The following is a 21,421-nucleotide window of genomic DNA, read 5'->3' on the forward strand; positions in this document are numbered from 1 at the left end:
ATATTTATTTTATCCATGTCATTTCCTCCTGCTGAAGAAGATACTTTCAAATATCACGGTTTGTTTGTGTGTTTATCGGTCTTCCACCTATTCCAGTTTCTCATAATTAAATTGCAAATTTTACTTTCCCTGGGCAACCCTATTGCAAAAAAATTTGCAATAGGGTTGCCCAGGGAAAGTAACCCTGTATGTATATTTATATAGGTATCTACTGTGTAAGAGGCAGAATTGCCACAGGTTCTTCCTTCCTCTTGATACTTCAGTGACAGATAAAATGAGTTAAGTCCATTTTTGAATTATATTTCATTAGCACAAATGTGTGCTCACACCAATTCTGAACACAACACTAAATGACAAGTCCAATGATCCATTTTACTTTCCCACAAATATTATTAATTGATACAAATTAGCATGCATACAAACCTAACACTAAATTATTAGGTCTCTTCTTATTATGTGAACCAAACACAAAAAGATTTGTGTTATACTTCCTTGCAAAATCTTCAACAGGAACAATGTTTTCAAATGGCAGGATATCGTGCTTCTTACTTAACATAACTGCTTGAGGTTTTTTCATTGCATACTGAAACCAAAAAATAACAATTAAATAACAAACATATAACAAAAACTATTAGAAAATGAAAATCTAAAATAATGATACTTTTGTGGGCAGTTTATTTTGGTATCTTCTTAGGGGATTAGTTCTATCTTTACTATTAAATGAAAGTCTATTTACTTGTTTGTTTGACAAACGTGTTTGGCAGCCCCGAAGAAGATACCAGTATTCTATTTTATGAATAATGAATACCAGATTGTACATAAAATGATACTTAGTTTTGCTGATACAGTAATTTGACTTTCCAGGTTTTTATTTCAGAATGTCAGTTGCTTTTCCAATGGACACCACTATGTCACTGAGCAACGGAGAATTTTCTTATAATTGAAAACCAACTGCTGTAAATAAAAACAAATAAAAGATACCAGTAGACTTGGTTCTTACCCTGTGCCTTTAGCACCTGGATGTGAGAGTAATTGGTGTGAGTCTCTTGGAAATCTCCAATGCATTTATTCATGAAAACTATCTACTGAGCATCTAATAAATGAACGACTAAATTCTGTCTTTCACCTTTTTTCAAATGTCATGGAAAAGTATCAGAAAGAGCCCAGCTACTGCATGGAACTCAATACATTTTATGCAGAAAATAAACTTTACCTCCAAGGTACTGTCAGCCAAGCTTTTATTCTCTGCTTTCACAGAAGATGGGCAAGCAGCAGCTAGAACGCAAATGAAGTCTCCTGTGAAGTAACAACACTGTGGAAAGAGGAGCAGATCAGAAGGACAAAACCTGCCTGACTCATATGGCGCTGCTAACAAAAGATGGTTGGTTGGTTTAAAGGAGGGGGGTGGGGGGAAGACCATACTAAGAGGTCATCGGTCCCTTGTTCCCGGTAAAATAATTACACAAGGGAAACAAGAAAAGAAAGGAGACGTACAGCACAATAACAGGAGAATGGAACAACCAGAAGAATGACAGAAGGACAACCAACACTACTATGGACAAAACAGGAAAAGAAACAGGTAGAAGGGATAAAACAAGAGAGCAGATGACTGTGTCTGGCTGACCACGAGAATAAAAAGGAAAAGCCAGCCACTATGCGACATATTAAAACATCCAGCCTAAAAACATTGGAGTGGAGAACACAAAGGGACAAAGAACATGTGCGGAAACTTATACAGAACGATAAAACCCACCACACATATAAAACGTAAAACTAAATTAGCTGATGAGGCATTGTCAGCTAAACTTAAAGGCAACGAGTCTGGTAATGGAAGAGTTCGTCGCAGGGCAGCCAAAGGACAGCTCACCAAGATATGGGCCACAATCAGTCGGGTGCCGCACCAACACTGAGGTGGGTCATCACGGCGCAGGAGGTAGCCATGTGCCACCCAAGCGTGGCCAATTCGGAGCCAACAGAGAACCACAGAGTCCCAGTGAGAGGCCCGCGTGGAGGTCTTCCACACATTCGTAGTCGCCGTAATGGCACGCAGTTTGTTGTGCATACTGAGGTTATGCCATTTCACCTCGCAAAGCCGAAAAAACTTGGGGCGCAGTACTGAATGCAGGTCAGCTGCAGAGAAGCCGATCTCCATAAGTGGTTTTCATGTAGCCTGTCGGCAAGTTTGTTGCCCGTGACCTCGACATGACCTGGGGTCCAGACAAACTTCACTGAACGACTGGACCGTTCCCGGGCATAGATGGACTCCTGGATGGTTGCTACCAAAGGATGACAAGGGTAGCTCTGGTCAATAGCTTGTAAGCTGCTCAAGGTGTCGGTACACAGAAAAAATGACTCCCCAGGGCATGAACAGATGTGCTGAAAAGCACGAGATGTAGCCACCAGCTCGGGCAAGGAATGCTGTCCACTAAGTCTTCGAGCGTCAGTGTAAACCACTTCATGGCCTAGGTACATGTTAAGAATCAAGAGGAAGTGGCAGTGGAGAGGCACAGGATTAACTGAGTCCTTAGGGCCATGTGAAAGGTCCAGATGAAGCTGCGGCCTAGGTGTACACAATGGAGGTGTACGTGAATGGACCTCAAGTATAGGTGGTAAAGGCAAGGATTCCAGTTCGGAAAGAAGGGATTGGACACGAACTGCAATTGGAAGTCCTGACCTGGGCTGCCGATGCAGGAGGTGAACCGCCATAGGTGGGAAGAGGAGACATTAATTCGGATGTGCAGGAGAACTATGAACATGTGCAACATAACTGTCCAGCAGTTGTACATGCCTAACCTTCAATGGAGGTACACCGGCCTCCACCAGGATGCTGGTCACCGGACTCTTACTAAAAGCTCCTGTCGCTAGGCAAACGCCACAGTGGTGCACTGGGTTGAGTAAACGCAACGCTGAGAGTGCCGCCGAACCATAAAACAGACTCCCATAGTCAAGGCCGATTAAACAAGGGCTCTGTAGAGCTGCAGTAGCGTAGAGTGATCTGCATCCCAGTTGGTGTTGCTCAGACAGCAGAGGGCACTGAGGTGCTGCCAGCACTTCCGCTTAAGCTCACGAAGGTAAAGAAGCCGAGTCAATCTGGCTTCGAAAACCAGTCCTAACAATCGATGTCTCCAATACAGTGAGTGGATCGTCATTAAGGTGAAGTTCTGGTTCCAGATGAATGGACAATGCCGACAGAAGTACATAACACACAACTTTGCAGCCGCAAACTGGAAGCTGTGGGCTAGGGCCCATGACTGTGCCTTGTAGATGGCTCCCTGCAGGTGCCGCTTAGCAACACCAGTACTGGTGGAGCAGTATGAAATGCAGAAGTTGTCTGCATACAGACAGGGTGAGACGGATGGCCCTGCAGCTGCTGCTAGACCATTAATGGCAACTAAAAGTAGAGATACAATCAATACAGAGCCCTGCGGGACACCATTCTCCTGGATATGGATGGAACTATGGGAGGCACCAACTTGGACAGAGAAAGTATGAAGTGACAGGAAATTCTGGATAAAAATCAGGAGCAGGCCTCAGAGACCCCAGCTGTACAATGTGGCAAGGATATGATGTTGCCAGGTCGTGTCATACGCTTTTCATAAATCAAAAAAGATGGCAACCAGGTGTTGGCGTCTGGAAAAGGCTGTTCAGATGGCTGATTCGAGGGACACAAGATCATCAGTGGTAGAGCGACCCTGGCGAAAACCACCCTGACATGGAGCCTCTTGCTTTTCAACCAGAAAACTGTTCTTGAGAAGAGCATGAAGACAGTAATATGAATGTACGCATTTTTTCACAGTTTTATGTATATAAACTTATTTATATTGTAATAGATACACGAGGGTGGTTGAAAAGTTCTCGCAATCACCATGAAAGATCAGCGCTAGTGCGATGAGTTGTTCACTTTTTATTCATTGACCTGCTGCCAGTAAACACATGCCGCATCAGTGCTCCTGGAAGAGCTGTGGCGTTGATGTGCCTCTGTTGTTGTTCCCGCATAGTGATTTGCGAAGATGGAAAAAAATTGAGCTTCAAGCAGTAATTAAGTACTTTATAAAGAAAGGTATGAAAGCAAAGGACATTCATGCCAATTTCCAGAATACACAGGGGGACTCAGCTTCTTCATATTCAACTGTTGCCAAGAGGACAAATGAATTTAAATTTGGTTGGAAGAGCTTAGATGATGATCCATGCAGTGGCCAGCGAAGATGTGTCACTACTCCAGAAATCATTGCAAAAGTGCACAAAATGGTCATGGAAGATCACCAATTGAAAGTGCGTGAAATTGCTCATGCTTGTCAGACGTAATCTGAAAGGGTATATCACATTTTAACTGAAGAATTAGAAATGAAAAAAAATATCTGCAAGATGGGTGCCGCAACTCTTGACAGTGGATTAAAAATGCATGAGAATGGACATATTGGAACAATGTTTGGCCTGTTTTAGGAGAAACGAACAAGATATTTTCGCAGGAGAGCTTCTGTAAAGTTTGGAAGGTAGGAGATGAGGTACTGGCGGAAGTGAAGCTATGTGGAAAGGGCGTGAGTCGTGCTTGGGTAGCTCAGTTGGTAGAGCACTTGCCCGTGAAAGACAAAGGTCCCGAGTTCGAGTCTCGGTCCGGCACACAGTTTTAATCTGGCAGGAAGTTTCGTATCAGCGCACACTCCGCTGCAGAGTGAAGATTCTCCTCCACCAAAGAAAGCAAAGACAATTCCTTCGGCGGGAAGGCCACACAATCAGTGTTCTGGGATACGAAGGGGATTCTGTTTGTAGATTATCTCCCCACTGGGCAAACAATTACTGGAGAATTCTATGCTGACCTCCTGGACAAATTGCACCAAAATATACGTGAAAAAAGGCCAGGTTTAGCAAGGAAGAAAGTCATCTTCCATCAAGACAATGCGTGCTGCACACATGTGCCGTCACCAAGCCAAAATTACACAAACTAAGGTACAAATTGTTGCCACACCTGCCTCATTCACCTGATATGGCTCCATCAGAACTTTTCAAACCACCCTCATAAATTCGTAATTATCACATAAATTCAGGTTGTTTCATATCATCATCTCACAAAAATTTATCCCTCCAATATCAGTTTGTAAGTATGTACAAAAATCATGAAACGGACCAATAAAACAATCAATCAATTAATTAGCTACAGGTGGGTGGCTGCCTTTATCCTAGCTCTGTTAACTGTTCCAATCAGCAAAGAATCTGTCCTTGTATAGATATTGATAATTATTTATGGAGGAATAGGGTAAAGTAACTGTTACTAACTGAAAATTTTTGAACATTGTGTTTCTGCTCTTTTACGGACATAGGTATAAAAGCTTCAGTTTGTATTTATGGTTATTTTGGATGTATGAGATCTGCTGTTGTGCCATGGGTAACGAACTTTATTGATCATATTCTTTATATTCAGAATCACAGTAACTGTAAATTGTTATTACTTACATGATAAACAATAGCCGTAATGAATATGGTGATTGAGGGCAGATTTCCTCTCACCAAAATGACAAAACGATGAACGTGAACAAGCAAATACAATAGTAATAATTACTGTTACGCAACCAAACAGTCCCATTTCTTTGCAACAAAAGAATGTTTTATGATACATCAAAAACAGACCTTTCACACCACAGCTTAAGTGATGAAGTGCCAATGTGAATAGCTTCTGTTTGAAAAAAAGTTCAATACATCAACAGTAATCATTTCTCTTTCCTCTGTCTGTCTACCAATTATTACTTTATTTTTAAGGTTACTGATGGCCTGCCCTCAGTATCAAAATTATAACATCCACAGACAAAAGAGTACACAGAAATAACGAGATTGACTGTAAGAACAGCTTGTTCAGGTGTCATCCCAGCTGTCTATTAAGGCTGAGTTTAGACCCTTGAGTAGTATACTTGATTCATTAGCAAATAATATAGTTTTTGAACCAGCATTTAAAGCATTGTGGCACATACTTCATAGTTATTTTGTGGTTGTAAGGAGAAACACAACAAAGTGGTCAGAAACAGTCTGAAAACCTTGTGAGGGTATCGCAGGCCAAGTAGCACTGAGAAATAATTGTTACAAAAAAATATTCAATATGTTGCACAATTTGTGAATTAATTAGCACTGATGTTAGCCAATCAAGTCTTTGCATGCACGTGCAAATTCAAGTACTTGTATGGGCTAAAATAAAGTAATGCACAGACATCATAGGGTCCACGAGTTACCATTTGTTCAAATGCCCATTACCAGTTAAAATGTGCCTTTTTCAGAAGTGATAAATTTAAGGTAGGTGAGCAAAAGTTATGTTTGTTCAGCTTGAGGAAACCAAATGAAAAACAAGTCAGGCAACATTGTCTCTGGCAGGTTGCTTGAATTTGCACATGCGACGATCTGACTGGCAAACTTCAATGCTAAATAACTCGGAAACAGCGTAACATATAGAATTTTTTCTTAACAATTACTTCTCAGCACAGCCTCCCCTGCAAGACCCTTACAAGCTTTTCAGACTGTTTCTAGTCACTCTGTATATGCCGAGAGGCATAACTTACACATAAGCTTTCAGCCACAGCCTTTTCTGAAAAAAGAGAAACACACACCATTCACTCACCCAAGCAAGCACACCTCATGTGCACATGACCGCCAACTCTGCCAGGCTGGCCCAAGCTGCTGGTGTTGGCAGTTGGGTGTGTGAGGTGTGCTTCCTTGTGCGAAGTGCAAGTGTTTCATAATTATCTGTCTGCAACTTAGTATGTTATCTTTGTGATAAGTTGCAGTCTACCTTTTCCTACATTGTTGATATTCCTACCTTGAGTTTCCATTATTTGAAGAAATACTTCAGTTGATCCACTAAAGGAGTACATAAAAAAATCAAAGAAATGAAAGGAATAGAGCAATATGTCACAAACACATTAAATCAATAGGAAGTGAAGGAAGACAATGCAAAACAGCCTCAGCTGAAGCATGGAAAAACTGAAAAGCAAAGGCTCATTAGGACACATGAAACATACAGAAAACTAAAGATAACTTCCAGAAAATTAAAAGCATAAGTGTCACTATCAAATGTGTAAAATAACTTCTATGTTAAATGTGAGAGAGATAGTGAATAGGTGGAAGACTATTACTTTGAGGACCTTTACAAAGGCTGATAACTTCCTGATAGTATGATAGAAGAACAACTGAGTGTTGATTTGGAATATTACAATGAAAGTTTGACAAACCTTCACAAAACCTGTGATCAAACAATGCAGAAGGCACAAGTAACATTTCTGCAGAATTTCTAAAAACACTGGGGAGAAATGATAAACAAGCCTGCATTCAGGTTACGTGTGTAGAATCTATGAGACAACAGACAATAAAATTTTTGGAAGAATATCATTCACAAGATCCAGAAAATAGCTCATACAGCCAAGTTGCTGATCAGTATAATGTACATAAAAATGGAAGAGAAAACTAGTGGTCTGTTAGATGATGTTCAGTTAGCTTTAGGGGAGATAGAGGCACCAACAGACAGTTCTGACATTATACTTCATAATGGAGGCAAGAATTAAGTAAACTGAACTTTCTTATGATTTTACTGTCTAGATAAAGCACATGGCAATGGCAATGAATTGTGGTGCAATATGTTTGAATTCCTTAGTTAAGTAAGTATGCACTATAGGTAAGGATGGGTAATATACATAAGAACACAAAAGGGACAATAATAATGGGTCATTCCATGTCAAGTATCCTAGTTTAGAACATGTTCCCAGCACCACCATCTTCAATTTTGATGAAATTTATAGTCTGTACATGAGGGATCTGCATGAACTTCCGCAAAGATTCAGGTTCATCTGTAACTTGATTCAGGTACTAGAGCCATTTTTGTGACGTGAGCTACTAGACCCATTTTTGTGAAGACCACTTTTTTGGAGACAGGAAAGTCATGAAGAAATCTTGAATGGCATGCCTTTGTTCTTAATCTAAGCCTCTTGCTTCTGGGCATAGTTGTTCAACTTTCTGAGCTCAACACATAAATGATGCAAGTAAAGTTCAGAAAGCAATGCTTTTGGCATAATCTCATTTCGAAGTGGGCAACAAATCATGTTGTGACAAATTTGCCTCATACTTTAACAAGGAATACATAGTGAAGAAAGGACACAATGGGCCTTGTCATTTGCCTCATACTTTAACAAGGAATACATAGTGAAGAAAGGACACAATGGGCCTTGTCTTTTGCCAAACTATTGCCTGTCTGGCTGTTAGATATTTCGCAAATTAGGGTCTAGTTTGTGTGTTTAATTACTGTGCCACCATCCTGCAAATTTTCCAAAAAAATGTGAATATACCAAATTATACCCATGTTCAAAGTTATGTGTCTCAAAATGGACACATTCATTAACAACAGTCAATAAAGCACATTTCATTCTATTAGAAATTCTTATTTCCATTTTGGCACCTCTCCGAGTAAAGTGAAAAATTGACATTTTATTGATTACGTATTCATTGTTTAAATTTTAATTGTGTTGTTTATTTGGTGATTAATAAAAATTTAAACAGGTTTATGATAAGTTCATTGCTACATTTAACTGTACTAAAAGCTACTACATAGTTCTTTTGTCAATACTAACTACACACTCATTAATTTTCTTTCTTTTCCTTCTTTAGGACTCGACATTTTGATGTATGTGTCTGAAGCTTATCAAGTCGTCATTCAAATGGAGAAATGAGATCCAAGTCAATGCATGCAGTTATAGAAATGCTGAATCCCCATGCCATTTAATGACACACAGTGCCTTAAAAGGACTGAAAGTTTCATTAGATCAACAAGAACTGCTCACTTGATGCAGTGGTTTACATACAGCTGAAAATTCTCAGCTATGCTTCCATCATGCAGCTTTGGTCCTACAAAGTTTTGAATTTTTGCAAAGATCGTGCTACAACCCTTTTGGTATGAAAAACCAAACTGTATGAAAAAGTTTGCACTCAATCAACTTGGAAACATCTGACCAGCTAAAAAAGATAACATTGTCTGATATTAAACAAGTCCACAAACTGTGCCTATACTATAGAAAAGAATTTGATACAATGAAATATTCACAAATGGAAGTTACACCTCAATCGGATGAAGGTGATGAGATTAATGTTTCTCACCATTTGAATGCAAGCTCAACAGCTGTTGGAATATCACCATTAAAATTTTAACAAATTGGTGCAAGGAATACAAAGGGCTATGCAAAGAGAAAAATGTATCAAGTTGAAGGTGCAATTATTATGATAATTGCAGCAGTTGTAGAATTTGATCCCAGTGAACTGGAGCAACCATGTGTAAGCAAGTAATACTTCACTTGTTAGATTGCAGCCAGCTGACTCAAGAATTGAAAGTAAAATTACATATATCTAATCATAATGAGAAAATTCACATTCTGACCTTAGCTCCCTAAGACGGTCTATCAAAAATACTATGGAAGACTTTTGGGTCCCAGAAAGAATGGTAAGAAAGGCTAGAAAATTAAAAGCTGAACAGGAAATACTAGAACAGAGCAAAGGTAAACGTGGGAAAAAGCTTTCTGAAACTGTGAAGGCAAGAGTCACAGAGAATTTTAATGATGAAGGATTTGTCCAGGTAAAAAGGACTGTACTACTTCCAGAATGAGATTTTCACTCTGCAGCGGAGTGTGCGCTGATATGAAACTTCCTGGCAGATTAAAACTGTGTGCCCGACCGAGACTCGAACTCGGGACCTTTGCCTTTCGTGGGCAAGCGCTCTACCATATGAGCTACCGAAGCACGACTCACGCCTGGTACTCACAGCTTTACTTCAGCCAGTATCGACTGTACTACTGTTCAAATAGGTGGAGAAAAGGTTCAAAAACAAAAGAACCTGTTTCTGAGCAACTTAAAAAAAGAAAGATTTGTTGCTTACTGCAATAAAATGTACTGGAAATTGGATTTTCCAAATTTTGTGAATCAAGGCCAACATGGTGTGTGACTTTACGTGCAGCTGATTCACATCCAGTTTGCGTCGGCACAATACATTAAGAGTGTGAAACTAGTTTTGGCACACAGTCCAATAAAAGATGATTACAAAGTTTTACTGAGCAAAACTGACTGTAATTTTGGAAAGACGGATTGCATGCTTCATCGCTGTGAAGCATGTCCAATAACAGAAGCTCTAAAGGAATATTTGGTAAGTGTTTTTAAATAGACTGATCCTGAGGATCCAATTCAGTTCAAACAATGGATTCACACTGACAGAGATACACTTGAAACCAGAGAAACAGCAGCTGAAGGATTCACTGGAGAATTAGTTACAAAACTTTTGGCCCTTTCTACTCACTACAGCATTGAAAAGCATCAGAGTAAGCATTTGCAATTGACTAAAGAAGATCTCAAACTAGGAGAATTGATTACATTAATGGATTTTGCTGAGAATAATTCTTTAGTTGTCCAAGATGTAGTTCAAGGATTTCACTGGAAAATACCCAAGATATGTTAAATCCATTTTACTACAATGATAATGAATAACTAAAAAGCATCAGCTGCTGTGTAATCAGTGATTATCTCCGACATCATACAGATGCAGTGCATGTGTTTTTAACTGATTTGATCAAACCCCTGAAGTGCGCTTTCACAGAAATTAAGCATATTAATTATTTTAGTGACGGTCCTGCTGTCCAGTATGAAAATTTCAAGAACTTCCTAAATCTTTTCCATCATCAGAAGGATTTGGCACTACTGTAGAATGGAATTCTTTGGAAGTAGCCACGGGAAATCACTATGTGATGGAATTGGGGACACAGTTAAGCATTTAGCACCAAGAGGTAGCCTCCAGCGTTCAGTCGAAAACCAATCTTAACACCAACTGATCTGTTTGAATATTGCAAAACAAATATGCACAGCATTGAATTTATTTACAGCAAAAAATAAATAACTGAAGATGCAAAAACTGATCAAGAAAAGCATTTTGAGGACAGATGTACAGTTTCTGGTATAAGAGAGCATCACCATTTTGTGCCAATTAGTGAAAAGTGACTTCAGATACATAGAGTACCTGATGATACATTGCCCTTTATAGCAAATGTTGACCGAAATGCTTAAGTTACTTCTAAACATGTTGCTTGTACTTATGATGGAAATACCAAGTATCTGTGAAGTTTCATATAAAGAAAAAGAAGCCTTGATTAGTTTCATGCATCCTCATCCTCATGGAGCTGCTCAATCATTTTATTGGCCTGCTAGAAGAAAAACACGCTGGATTCCAGAAGAACAGATACCTGCAGCCATTCCAATTCCAGCTGCATCAATGATGGGGCAGCAATATGTTTCACTGGAAGAAAAGTTGTGGATACACGCAACAAATTTAACAATGGAAAATCAAAGATTGAATGAAACAATATAATGAAAAGGATAGTTGCTACTCACCATGTAGCAGGGACGCTGAGTCGCAGAAAGGCACAACAAAATAACTGTCGGAAAGTTAGTTTTTGGCCAACAAGGCCTCTGTCAAAAATAGACAGAACACACACACACACACACACACACACTCACTCAACATAAGAAAGACTATTCCTACGTATGTACATCCAGAACAACATTGTATGGAAATGAATCATGTATGGTGGGAAACCCAGGTAAAATGAGAATCAAAACATCTGAGACCTGGTGTTAAAGAAGGATGTTGAAAATTAATTGGTCTTATTAGATAAAGATAGTGGTGGTTCTCAACAGAAACACAAAAGAAAGACATATGCGGAAAATACTTACTATAACAAAGGATAGCATAGCATGATATGAGTTCTTACACAAAGCCTTCAATACTGTTTCCTCCAACTCTCAACCTAACTGTCATCTTTCAACCTAACCAAGGCCCTGAACTACACAACAGATCAGTCTGTCATCACAACCTACATTTAAAAAAAATAATGTAGTTGCTAAAAAATGTTGTCAGTGTTCTGTTCTACTCCTGTTTGTGGATGTATGACCAAATGTGCCACATGATAATGTCATGTGATGAAACAGACTCCCAGTATCATCATATTCAGCTGACTCCAGTGTTGTGTCCATGTGCTACTCTGAGATGAAGAGAATGGTGCAGGAGAGGAAACCTTCAAATCAGTTTGGAAAAAGAGGGGGAAGGGAATGGGGAGAAGCACTAGCAGCAATCTTTTCAAAAATAAAATTATGAAATCCCCAAAATCAGAAAGCAATAAGAAACCAAACACTCAGACTGCTCAGAAATAATAAACTGAACGGTATAAAGCAAGTAGCATAGGAATATGCTCCAGATGATTTCTTATTTTCCAAAACTTTTTTCATTTTCAACAGGATGATGGCAGCCCTCCTCCTCTTGTCTTAGCAACGAACACACTCTACGATGAAATATTACCTCTAGGCCAAACAATGTATGAAAGAGCGAGTCTGTTTATTGACCGTATTTAGTATGTGGGTCATTCCATGTCAAGGGGACCAGGGGTCCCCACTCAGCCACTTCCAAATTTAATGAAATTTAGTGCGGAGGTTCTATACAGTCTTTAGTGGCTACATACCGAAATTTCAGTTCAGTATCTTCAGTGGTTGAATTCTTAAGGGATTTTAAAGAGAGGCTACTCACCTACGCATCAACTTTTCATGCTGAATCATATCATGGTGAAAATTTGGGATTTAGCCATACCTAAATATAGATACAAGCCTCTACAGTGGCTAAAAAAATTGTCGCACAATTCTGAGAGCCATAGTTTGATCGACCACTGCTACTTTTCATATGATTCAATCATGCCAGAACTTCAGATAGCTATTCCTACCAATGAAGTCTATATATCAATCAAATTTAACTAGCACTGGATGCCCAGGTGAAAAGATATGCAACTGCAAAGTTGGCCAAAATTTTCTAATTGCAAATTTTAGGGTATTTTTGGGGGGCAATATCTCAACTGAGTCTTCTTCAATCCTCTTTTTCTTGCTACAGCTGGAAAAAGCATGCTTTAAGCTTTCAAACAAATACTGTTTAATTTCTGGATCTTCCAGCTTGACGAGTAAGAATACATTTCACAAGTTATTTTAGTACTTCGAGAAGATTGAAAAGTCAAATATTTTGCTCATTAAGTCCCATAATTAATTTTTTTGAATGTATAACTCAGTTTCAAAGATTAATTTAACACATGACATAAAAACAAGTAACATAAAAAAAACAGCAAATTTGCAGAACAAAAATACTAAAGAGTCAGTTCAATTTTTGGTTAAGCACTTCTACAATTTTGTCAATGACAGATTGTGGATAGCTGTATTGTCTTCCTGGTGATGATATGTTGCTCAGGAATCCAGCAGGTATCTTTAGCAGTCGGCCAGTGGAAGGAACGAGCAGGACCATGTGTGTGCGCATAAAGCTGATGGGGACGTCTTGTTGTTCATGTGAAATCTCACATTTCCAACCCACCAAAAATTGCCATACATACAAGTAACTTACTGTCCTGGTTGTAAACTTGGAATTGAGACTGCTGGAATTTCTTCATCTGTTTCAAAGGCATTAACTGTGAATGTTGTAGCATCACTGTAAATTCTGCTTACTCTGAGATGATTACAATTAATTGATTTTCTCTTGTTCCAGATACTGTATGTCCCATGGTAAACCTTGTTTCTTGATATGGGTGGATTTTTTTCAATTTCTTCTTTTGATACATAAAAAAGATTTACTATCATCGCAAAATTTGAATAAATCATATGGAGTCAATATTTGGTTACTTAAGACCCCCTGCAGAGTAGTACAGGCTGCGTGTCCTTTTTCTGTTCCCCCAATATCATCACAAGGCAATTTACTGTGGCTTGTTCCAATAAGCTTTCATTTGGCAGTGATGCCAAAATCCTTTTCCTGCAGGCATAAATCAATGGAATTTTTGAAATTCTTATATTGAGCAGCTGAAGCATCACTAAAGTAATAAATGTTGTTAATATTTTCAGTCTTCGTCTTTAAATATGCTATTAACTTTATTTGAAAGAAATGGAAAGCAATGGTATTATGACAGAAGAGTCACTGACCATATGAATGCTAATACTGACATTCTTTGCCATCGAAATAGACGTCAGATGGATGATATGTGGTCTGACTATTCTCCCAATGGAATCCTTGCATGGTATCCTGAACAACAAATGAATAATTCTCAGCCAAATCTATCAATACAATTAATTCATTTTCTGCAAGATTTCTTTTTAGCTGCTTAAAATGTAAACTTTGGTATTCTGACACAAAGTGATGGCTTCTTAAAACAGTAATTTTCAAAATCAATGCCTCCATGAAATCTTCAAAAGTTCTCTGGCAAGTCTCCAATGTGTCTCTGCCAGCATGGACCCACTGCTTGTATTCCGTTGTTCCTTCAGGATCATAGTCTTCAAGAAAAGCCTCTAGCTGCATTTTTCCTGGACATTCCTCACAATGTTGGAGCATAAATTTTTTTTATTCCAAACTGAGTAAAGTTTTTTTCATCAAATCCTTGTAGTCGTCTTGGATGAATGTTGCTGAAGCCAACATTAATTTGACATTTTGTTGAATTGCATGAACACATACTGAATGTGACCCAGAAGCACCAGCTGTACTACACCATTTCGGCCTGAGCTCACAAAATTTTGAGAAGCTTAGTTCATTTCCATATTGCTTACAATAAGCAATGAACATTTCTTTAAGGTTACAGTGGAGCAGGCGTTTCTCCTTATGAATCTTTCCTCATTTAATCTTACTGCAACACAATCCTTTTTGCCTGGGCATAAATGAAAAAATTCATCATCTTCAAATAAAGTGAGGACATTTTGTTTTATTTCATCAATGAACTTTTTCCTCCTTTTTGGTTTGCAGGTTTTGCCAAAATCCCATGTTACATCTTTAGTTACCTAGCCTTCTTCAACATCTTAGTTGAAACTGCAAATTCTTTAGCGATTTTTCAGTAGTGCAGCTATTTAGAGCCAGGGTCAAAATTTGAACTTTACTGCTATTGCTTGAAGTCTGAAGTTTAAGATGTCCACAACTTTACAGTTATGCACTCTTCCATTTGTATCTGAGCAATAACTACCTAGCTCACACCACCAGAAACTTCAGACTTCAGGCAATAGCAGTAAAGCATTCTTCTGTAGCACCACATTTCGAAAGCTTCTATTCTCTTCTTGTCCAAACTATTTACCGTCCATGTTTCACTTCCACACATGGCTACACTCCACACAAATACTTTCAGAAACGGCTTCCTGACACTTAAATCTATACTCAATGTTAACAAATTTCTCTTCTTCAGAAACGCTTTCCTTGCCATTGCCAGTCTACATTTTCTATCCTCTCTACTTTGACCGTCATCAGTTATTTTGCTCCCCAAATAGCAAAACTCCTTCACTACTTTAAGCGTCTCATTTCCTAATCTAATTCCCTGAGCATCACCCGATTTAATTCGACTACATTCCATTATTCTCATTTTGCTTTTGTTGATGTTCATCTTATATCCTCCCTACAAGACACCACCCATTCCGTTCAACTGCTCTTCCAAGTCCTTTGCTGTCTCTGACAGAATTACAATGTCATCGGCGAACCTCAAAGTTCTTATTTCTTCTCCATGGATTTTAATACCTACTCCGAATTTTTCTTTTGTTTCCTTTACTGCTTGCTCAATATACAGATTGAATAACATCGGGGAGAGGCTACAACCCTGTCTTACTCCCTTCCCAACCACTGCTTCCCTTTCATGTCCCTCGACTCTTGTAACTGCCATCTGGTTTCTGTACAAATTGTAAATAGCCTTTCGCTCCCTGTATTTTACCCCTGCCACCTTTAGAATCTGAAAGAGAGTATTCCAGTCAACATTGTCAAAAGCTTTCTCTAAGTATACAAATTCTAGAAACGTAGGTTTGCCTTTCCTCAATCTTTCTTCTAAGATAAGTCGTAAGGTCAGTACTGCATCACGTGTTCCAGTGTTTCTACGGAATCCAAACTGATCTTCCCCGAGGTTGGCTTCTACTAGTTTTTCCATTCGTCTGTAAAGAATTCGTGTTAGTATTTTGCAGCTGTGACTTATTAAACTGATAGTTCGTTAATTTTCACATCTGTCAACACCTGCTTTCTTTGGGATTGGAATTATTATATTATTCTTGCAGTCTGAGGGTATTTCGCCTGTCTCATACATCTTGCTCACCAGATGGTAGAGTTTTGTCAGGACTGGCTCTCCCAAGGCCGTCAGTAGTTCCAATGGAATGTTGTCTACTCCGGGGGCCTTGTTTCGACTCAGGTCTTTCAGTGCTCTGTCAAACTCTTCATGCAGTATCATATCTCCCATTTCATCTTCATCTACATCCTCTTCCATTTCCATAATATTGTCCTGAAGTACATTGCCCTTGTATAGACACTCTATATACTCCTTCCACCTTTCTGCTTTCCCTTCTTTGCTTAGAACTGGGTTTCCATCTGAGCTCTTGATGTTCATACAAGTGGTTCTCTTATCTCCAAAGGTCTCTTTAATTTTCCTGTAGGCAGTATCTATCTTACCCCTAATGAGATAGGCCTCTACATCCTTACATTTGTCCTCTAGCCATCCCTGCTTAGCCATTTTGCACTTCCTGTCGATCTCATTTTTGAGACGTCTGTATTCCTTTTTGCCTGCTTCATTTACTGCATTTTTATATTTTCTCCTTTCATCAATTAAATTCAATATTTCTTCCGTTACCCAAGGATTTCTACTATCCCTCGTCTTTTTACCTACTTGATCTACTGCTGCCTTCACTACTTCACCCCTCAAAGCTACCCATTCTTCTTCTACTGTATTTCTTTCCCCCATTCCTGTCAATTGTTCCCTTATGCTCTCCCTGAAACTCTATACAACCTCTGGTTCTTTCAGTTTATCCAGGTCCCATCTCCTTAAATTCCCACCTTTTTGCAGTTTCTTCAGTTTTAATCTACAGGTCATAGCCTATAAATTGTGGTCAGAGTCCACATCTGCCCCTGGAAATGTCTTACAATTTAAAACCTGGTTCCTAAATCTCTGTCTTGCCATTATATAATCTATCTGATACCTTTTAGTATCTCCAGGGTTCTTCCATGTATACAACCTTCTATCATGATTCTTAAACCAAGTGTTAGCTATGATTAAGTTGAGCTCTGTGCAAGATTCTACCAGGCGGCTTCCTCTTTCATTTCTTAGCCCCAATCCCTATTCACCTACTACGTTTCCTTCTCTCCCTTTTCCTACACTCGAATTCCAGTCACCCATGACTATTAAATTTTCGTCTCCCTTCACAATCTGAATAATTTCTTTTATTTCATCATACATTTCTTCAATTTCTACGTCATCTGCAGAGCTAGTTGGCATATAAACTTGTACTACTGTAGTAGGTGTGGGCTTCGTATCTATCTTGGCCACAATAATGCGTTCACTATGCTGTTTGTAGTAGCTTACCCGCATTCCTACTTTCCTATTCATTATTAAACCTACTCCTGCATTACCCCTATTTGACTTTATGTTTATAACCCTGTAGTCACCTGACCAGAAGTCTTGTTCCTCCTGCCACTGAACTTCACAAATTCCCACTATATCTAACTTTAACCTATCCATTTCCCTTTTTAAATTTTCTAACCTACCTGCCCGATTAAGGGATCTGACATTCCACGCTCCGATCCGTAGAACGCCAGTTTTCTTTCTCCTGATAATGACATCCTCTTGAGTAGTCCCCGCCCGGAGATCCGAATGGGGGACTATTTTACCTCCGGAATATTTTACCCAAGAGGACGCCATCATCATTTAATCATACAGTAAAGCTGCATGCCCTCGGGAAAAATTACGGCCGTAGTTTCCCCTTGCTTTCAGCCATTCACAGTACCAGCACAGCAAGGCCGTTTTGGTTATTGTTACAAGGCCAGATCAGTCAATCATCCAGGCTGTTGCCCTTGCAACTACTGAAAAGGCTGCTGCCCCTCTTCAGGAACCACACGTTTGTCTGGCCTCTCAACAGATACCCCTCCGTTGTGGTTGTACCTACGGTACGACTAACTGTATTGCTGAGGCATGCAAGTCTCCCCACCAACGGCAAGGTCCATGGTTCATGGGGGGGGGGGGGGGGGGGGGGGCTAATCTCATATCTAACAAATAAATTTCAAAAAATTCCAAAAAAAGATATCCTATTATTCTGATGGTTCTGCAGCTCAGTATGAAAATAAGAAAAACTTCCTGAACCTTTGCCTTCATGAGGAAGACTTAAACATAAAAGCTGAGTGGCACTTTTCAGCCACAGCACGTGGGAAAGGGCCTTGTGATGGAGTAGGGGGTTCAGTAAAGAGACTGGCAGCTCGTGCAAGTTTGCAAAGGCCATACCAAAATCAGATCCAAACCGCACGAGATCTATTTGAGTGGGCAGTAGATAATATCACAAATGTTGATTTTGCATATTCCACTCAAGAAGACTGCGCTGCTTCCGAAATATTCTTAAAAATCCGTTTGAAGAGGCATTGACAATCAAAGGAACACAGCAATTTCATGCTTTCATTCCCAACACTACATCAAAATTAATAGTCAAATACTTCGCAGGTGATATGCAGAGTTTGGAGAGGGAAGTAACTACATCACTAGACAAACGGAAGTTACAAGATGTATCAGGCTATGTCACTACTGTATATGGCAGAAACTGGTGGCTTGGGTACATTTTAGAAAAAAACGAAGAACTTTATGAAGTGAAAATAACTTTTCTTCATTCATGTGGACCAGCTAAGTCATTCTCTTATTCTGCACATGCAGATGGTCTGTGGGTGTCAGTTGTAGATGTTCTCACAAAAGTGAATCCATTTACTCTGACAGGGAGAACATACATTCTTAATGAAAGTGATGTAAACCAAACCCAGTCAGTTTTATTAAAATGTAATATGTGAAGTTCCAAGACAATTTATTGGGAAAGTGCTTTCAACTCAAAACTTAATTTTTGTCTCAGATTAGTTTTAATGTATATTTTATAGAAAGTTGTTTCAAAATTATTGTTAGTACTTATTGTTTTAAATTTAGCTATGTACAGATGCCTGTTAGTAAAAAAAACAAGCATTACGTATTTAATTTGTTTAATAGTTCCATTTCAAACATCATGGACCAGAACTTTTATGTAAATACTTGTACTTATTCATACTTTATTTCAGTTTGTAGTTAAATGCTCAATTTCTTGTTTTTGTTACATCGGTTAATATACTGTTAGTGAGGTTGTATGAAATTAAAATAAGCAATCAATTATAAAATGTGCTGATTAGTTTTGGTTTAATAAGGTGATGTTTCGATATTTCTAATAGGCTTTTTTTTTTTACTTACCTTTCAGTATATTTTAAAGAAATTCCTGTTTGTTAAAGGTCAATTTGGTCAAACTAGGGCTGTTGGTGAAAAACAAGAGTCCAGAATAATTTTTTTTTAACAATGATCTCATCATCATTCCACATTTATATTTTGCCATGTGATTTACAATAGTATGAAGTAGTTATGGAAATATTTTGAAAATTTTCAATTATGTACTTTCGTAAAAAAATTAAATCAAAATATTAATTACCATTTTGAAAAACGTTATTAATTAGAAGCTATGTTTTTTTGTCTATCACTGGAAAAAGCATGAAAAATGCTGCAAAATGACACTTTTCCCAGTTCTCTAGCTCAATTAGGGCAGCTCCTAGGACAATTTGAATAAGTCCGTTCACACATTTTTGGCTGGTTTTTGAAAAGTTTACATAGCCATACTTCAGGAATGGTTTGAGATAAAAAATTGAAATTTGGTATTTTTCTTAGTCTCAGTGCCCACTATAAGTATAGCAACTTTCAGCAAAATCTAAGAGTGTGAGGTAAAATAGGTGTGTTGATTTGACATGGAATGACTCAGCATTACAATACCAATGTTTGTAAAGTAGAACAAAAAATACAATATACTATATGAAATTCTCATGTATAGTCTAGACAGCAAGAACTAGTAATAATTTACAAGATACTATAATAATAGTGTCGTACTATAATAAATAAAAATTAATACAAAGGAAGGATGACTTACCAAGTCTTTCATACATGTCAGAACTGTCTGACTTGTCTTTCTTCCCTGAAGAAACAAAGTTTCTTTAGGATCTTCTATTAATTTTGATTCTCGACTTTGAAGAATTTTCTTTCCTCGATGAGTCTTTGCTTTCCTAAAATAATTATTATGCATTAATTCATGTGGAGTGGTAAAAATGATACCAGTTTTACTTCTTAATCATGCAAACACAAATACCAGAATAATCTGAGGCTGTATTTGTAGTAATGGGTCTGTGTACAACAAAGATAAGGCTTTACAACGTTGATACCAATAATAAAATAGATAGTATTTTATGACACGTCAATTTTCACATAATATTATCTTTAGCATGTCATAATGGGTTTAAAATTCCACTAAATTTCAACCAACCATTCCTACACAATAATACTTTGTGGTACGCTATAGATGTAAGTGACTCGATGCAAATGGAAACTTTGTATTTCTATTGAAGAACTTGTTAGTTGCTAAACGAATAATGGATACAGAAATACTATCTCAAACTTAAGTTTTGAAACAATTATGTCATTGATATTATTTTCATTATGTAAACGTAAAACATATATAGAGACTAGGGCTGGATCTTTACGTAATACAATTTGCAAACCACAAGGGATCAAATACAAGTCAACAAGATTTATTTAATCTAATACTCGTATTTTTAAATCAATAAGCAGTGTCTCGTTTTAGCCTTCGGCCCACTCAGAAAATCATAGTTTTTCAAATCATAAAAAGGTTCTGACTTTTTCACGCATAGCAGCCAAGACTAAATTTCTACGTTTTTTTTTTTTTCCACTACACTCACTTTATACGCTGAATTACACCCATTTTCTTCAACACCACGTGTGAGACACTGTTTACCAAACACAAATCACTGAAGTTTCACTGCAAGGAAGTCAACATGCCAGAGATCACACATACGAGAAGCACCATGGAGGTAAAGGCCCGTACACACGCAACGATCTGTCTGCGCACATCACATCTGCGCAGACAGATCGTTGTGTGTGGACAGAAGATTTGCACCAACCTGAGGTGTGTGCAAACCTGGAAGTTGGAGTTGGAGGTTTGAGCGAAACCTCTCAAATCTGTGGGTTCAAACCACATCTGCGCAGACAAGTTGGAGCGTGTGGACAGGACATCGCCGCAAATCTGGCGCGAAACAGCTGTTTGCTCAGTCTAGTGTTTGTATTTGTGCGCATAGGGAATTAAAATGGCTGATACTCGTCAGTGTTCTCGAGAGTTTGTAAGTGAATTCATTAAAATATATAGAAACCACCCATGTTTGTGGAAGATTAAAAGTAAAGAATATAGTGACCGAGACAAAAAGACAGCAGCATACAATGCTCCAATTGAAAAATTGTGGGCACTTGACGCCTCGTCAAATAGAGAAACGGTAATAAAAAAA

General features: G+C 38.4%; 1 protein-coding gene across 1 annotated transcript in view; it reads right to left on the reverse strand.

The window, feature by feature from the left end:
- LOC124622104 (ribosome production factor 2 homolog) overlaps positions 1 to 20,945 on the reverse strand; it is a 42,763-nt gene extending 21,818 nt beyond the window's left edge. The window contains exons 1-3 of the mRNA XM_047147706.1: positions 20,822 to 20,945; positions 19,999 to 20,131; positions 424 to 583 (exon numbers count right to left, since the gene is read on the reverse strand). Coding sequence (XP_047003662.1) covers positions 424 to 583; positions 19,999 to 20,131; positions 20,822 to 20,844 — 316 coding nt within the window. The 5' untranslated portion in view covers positions 20,845 to 20,945. The remainder of the gene's footprint in view (positions 1 to 423; positions 584 to 19,998; positions 20,132 to 20,821) is intronic.
- Positions 20,946 to 21,421: the final 476 nt, after the last annotated feature.

This window comes from Schistocerca americana, chromosome 7, assembly GCF_021461395.2.
Source record: "Schistocerca americana isolate TAMUIC-IGC-003095 chromosome 7, iqSchAmer2.1, whole genome shotgun sequence".
Classification (NCBI taxonomy): domain Eukaryota; kingdom Metazoa; phylum Arthropoda; class Insecta; order Orthoptera; family Acrididae; genus Schistocerca; species Schistocerca americana.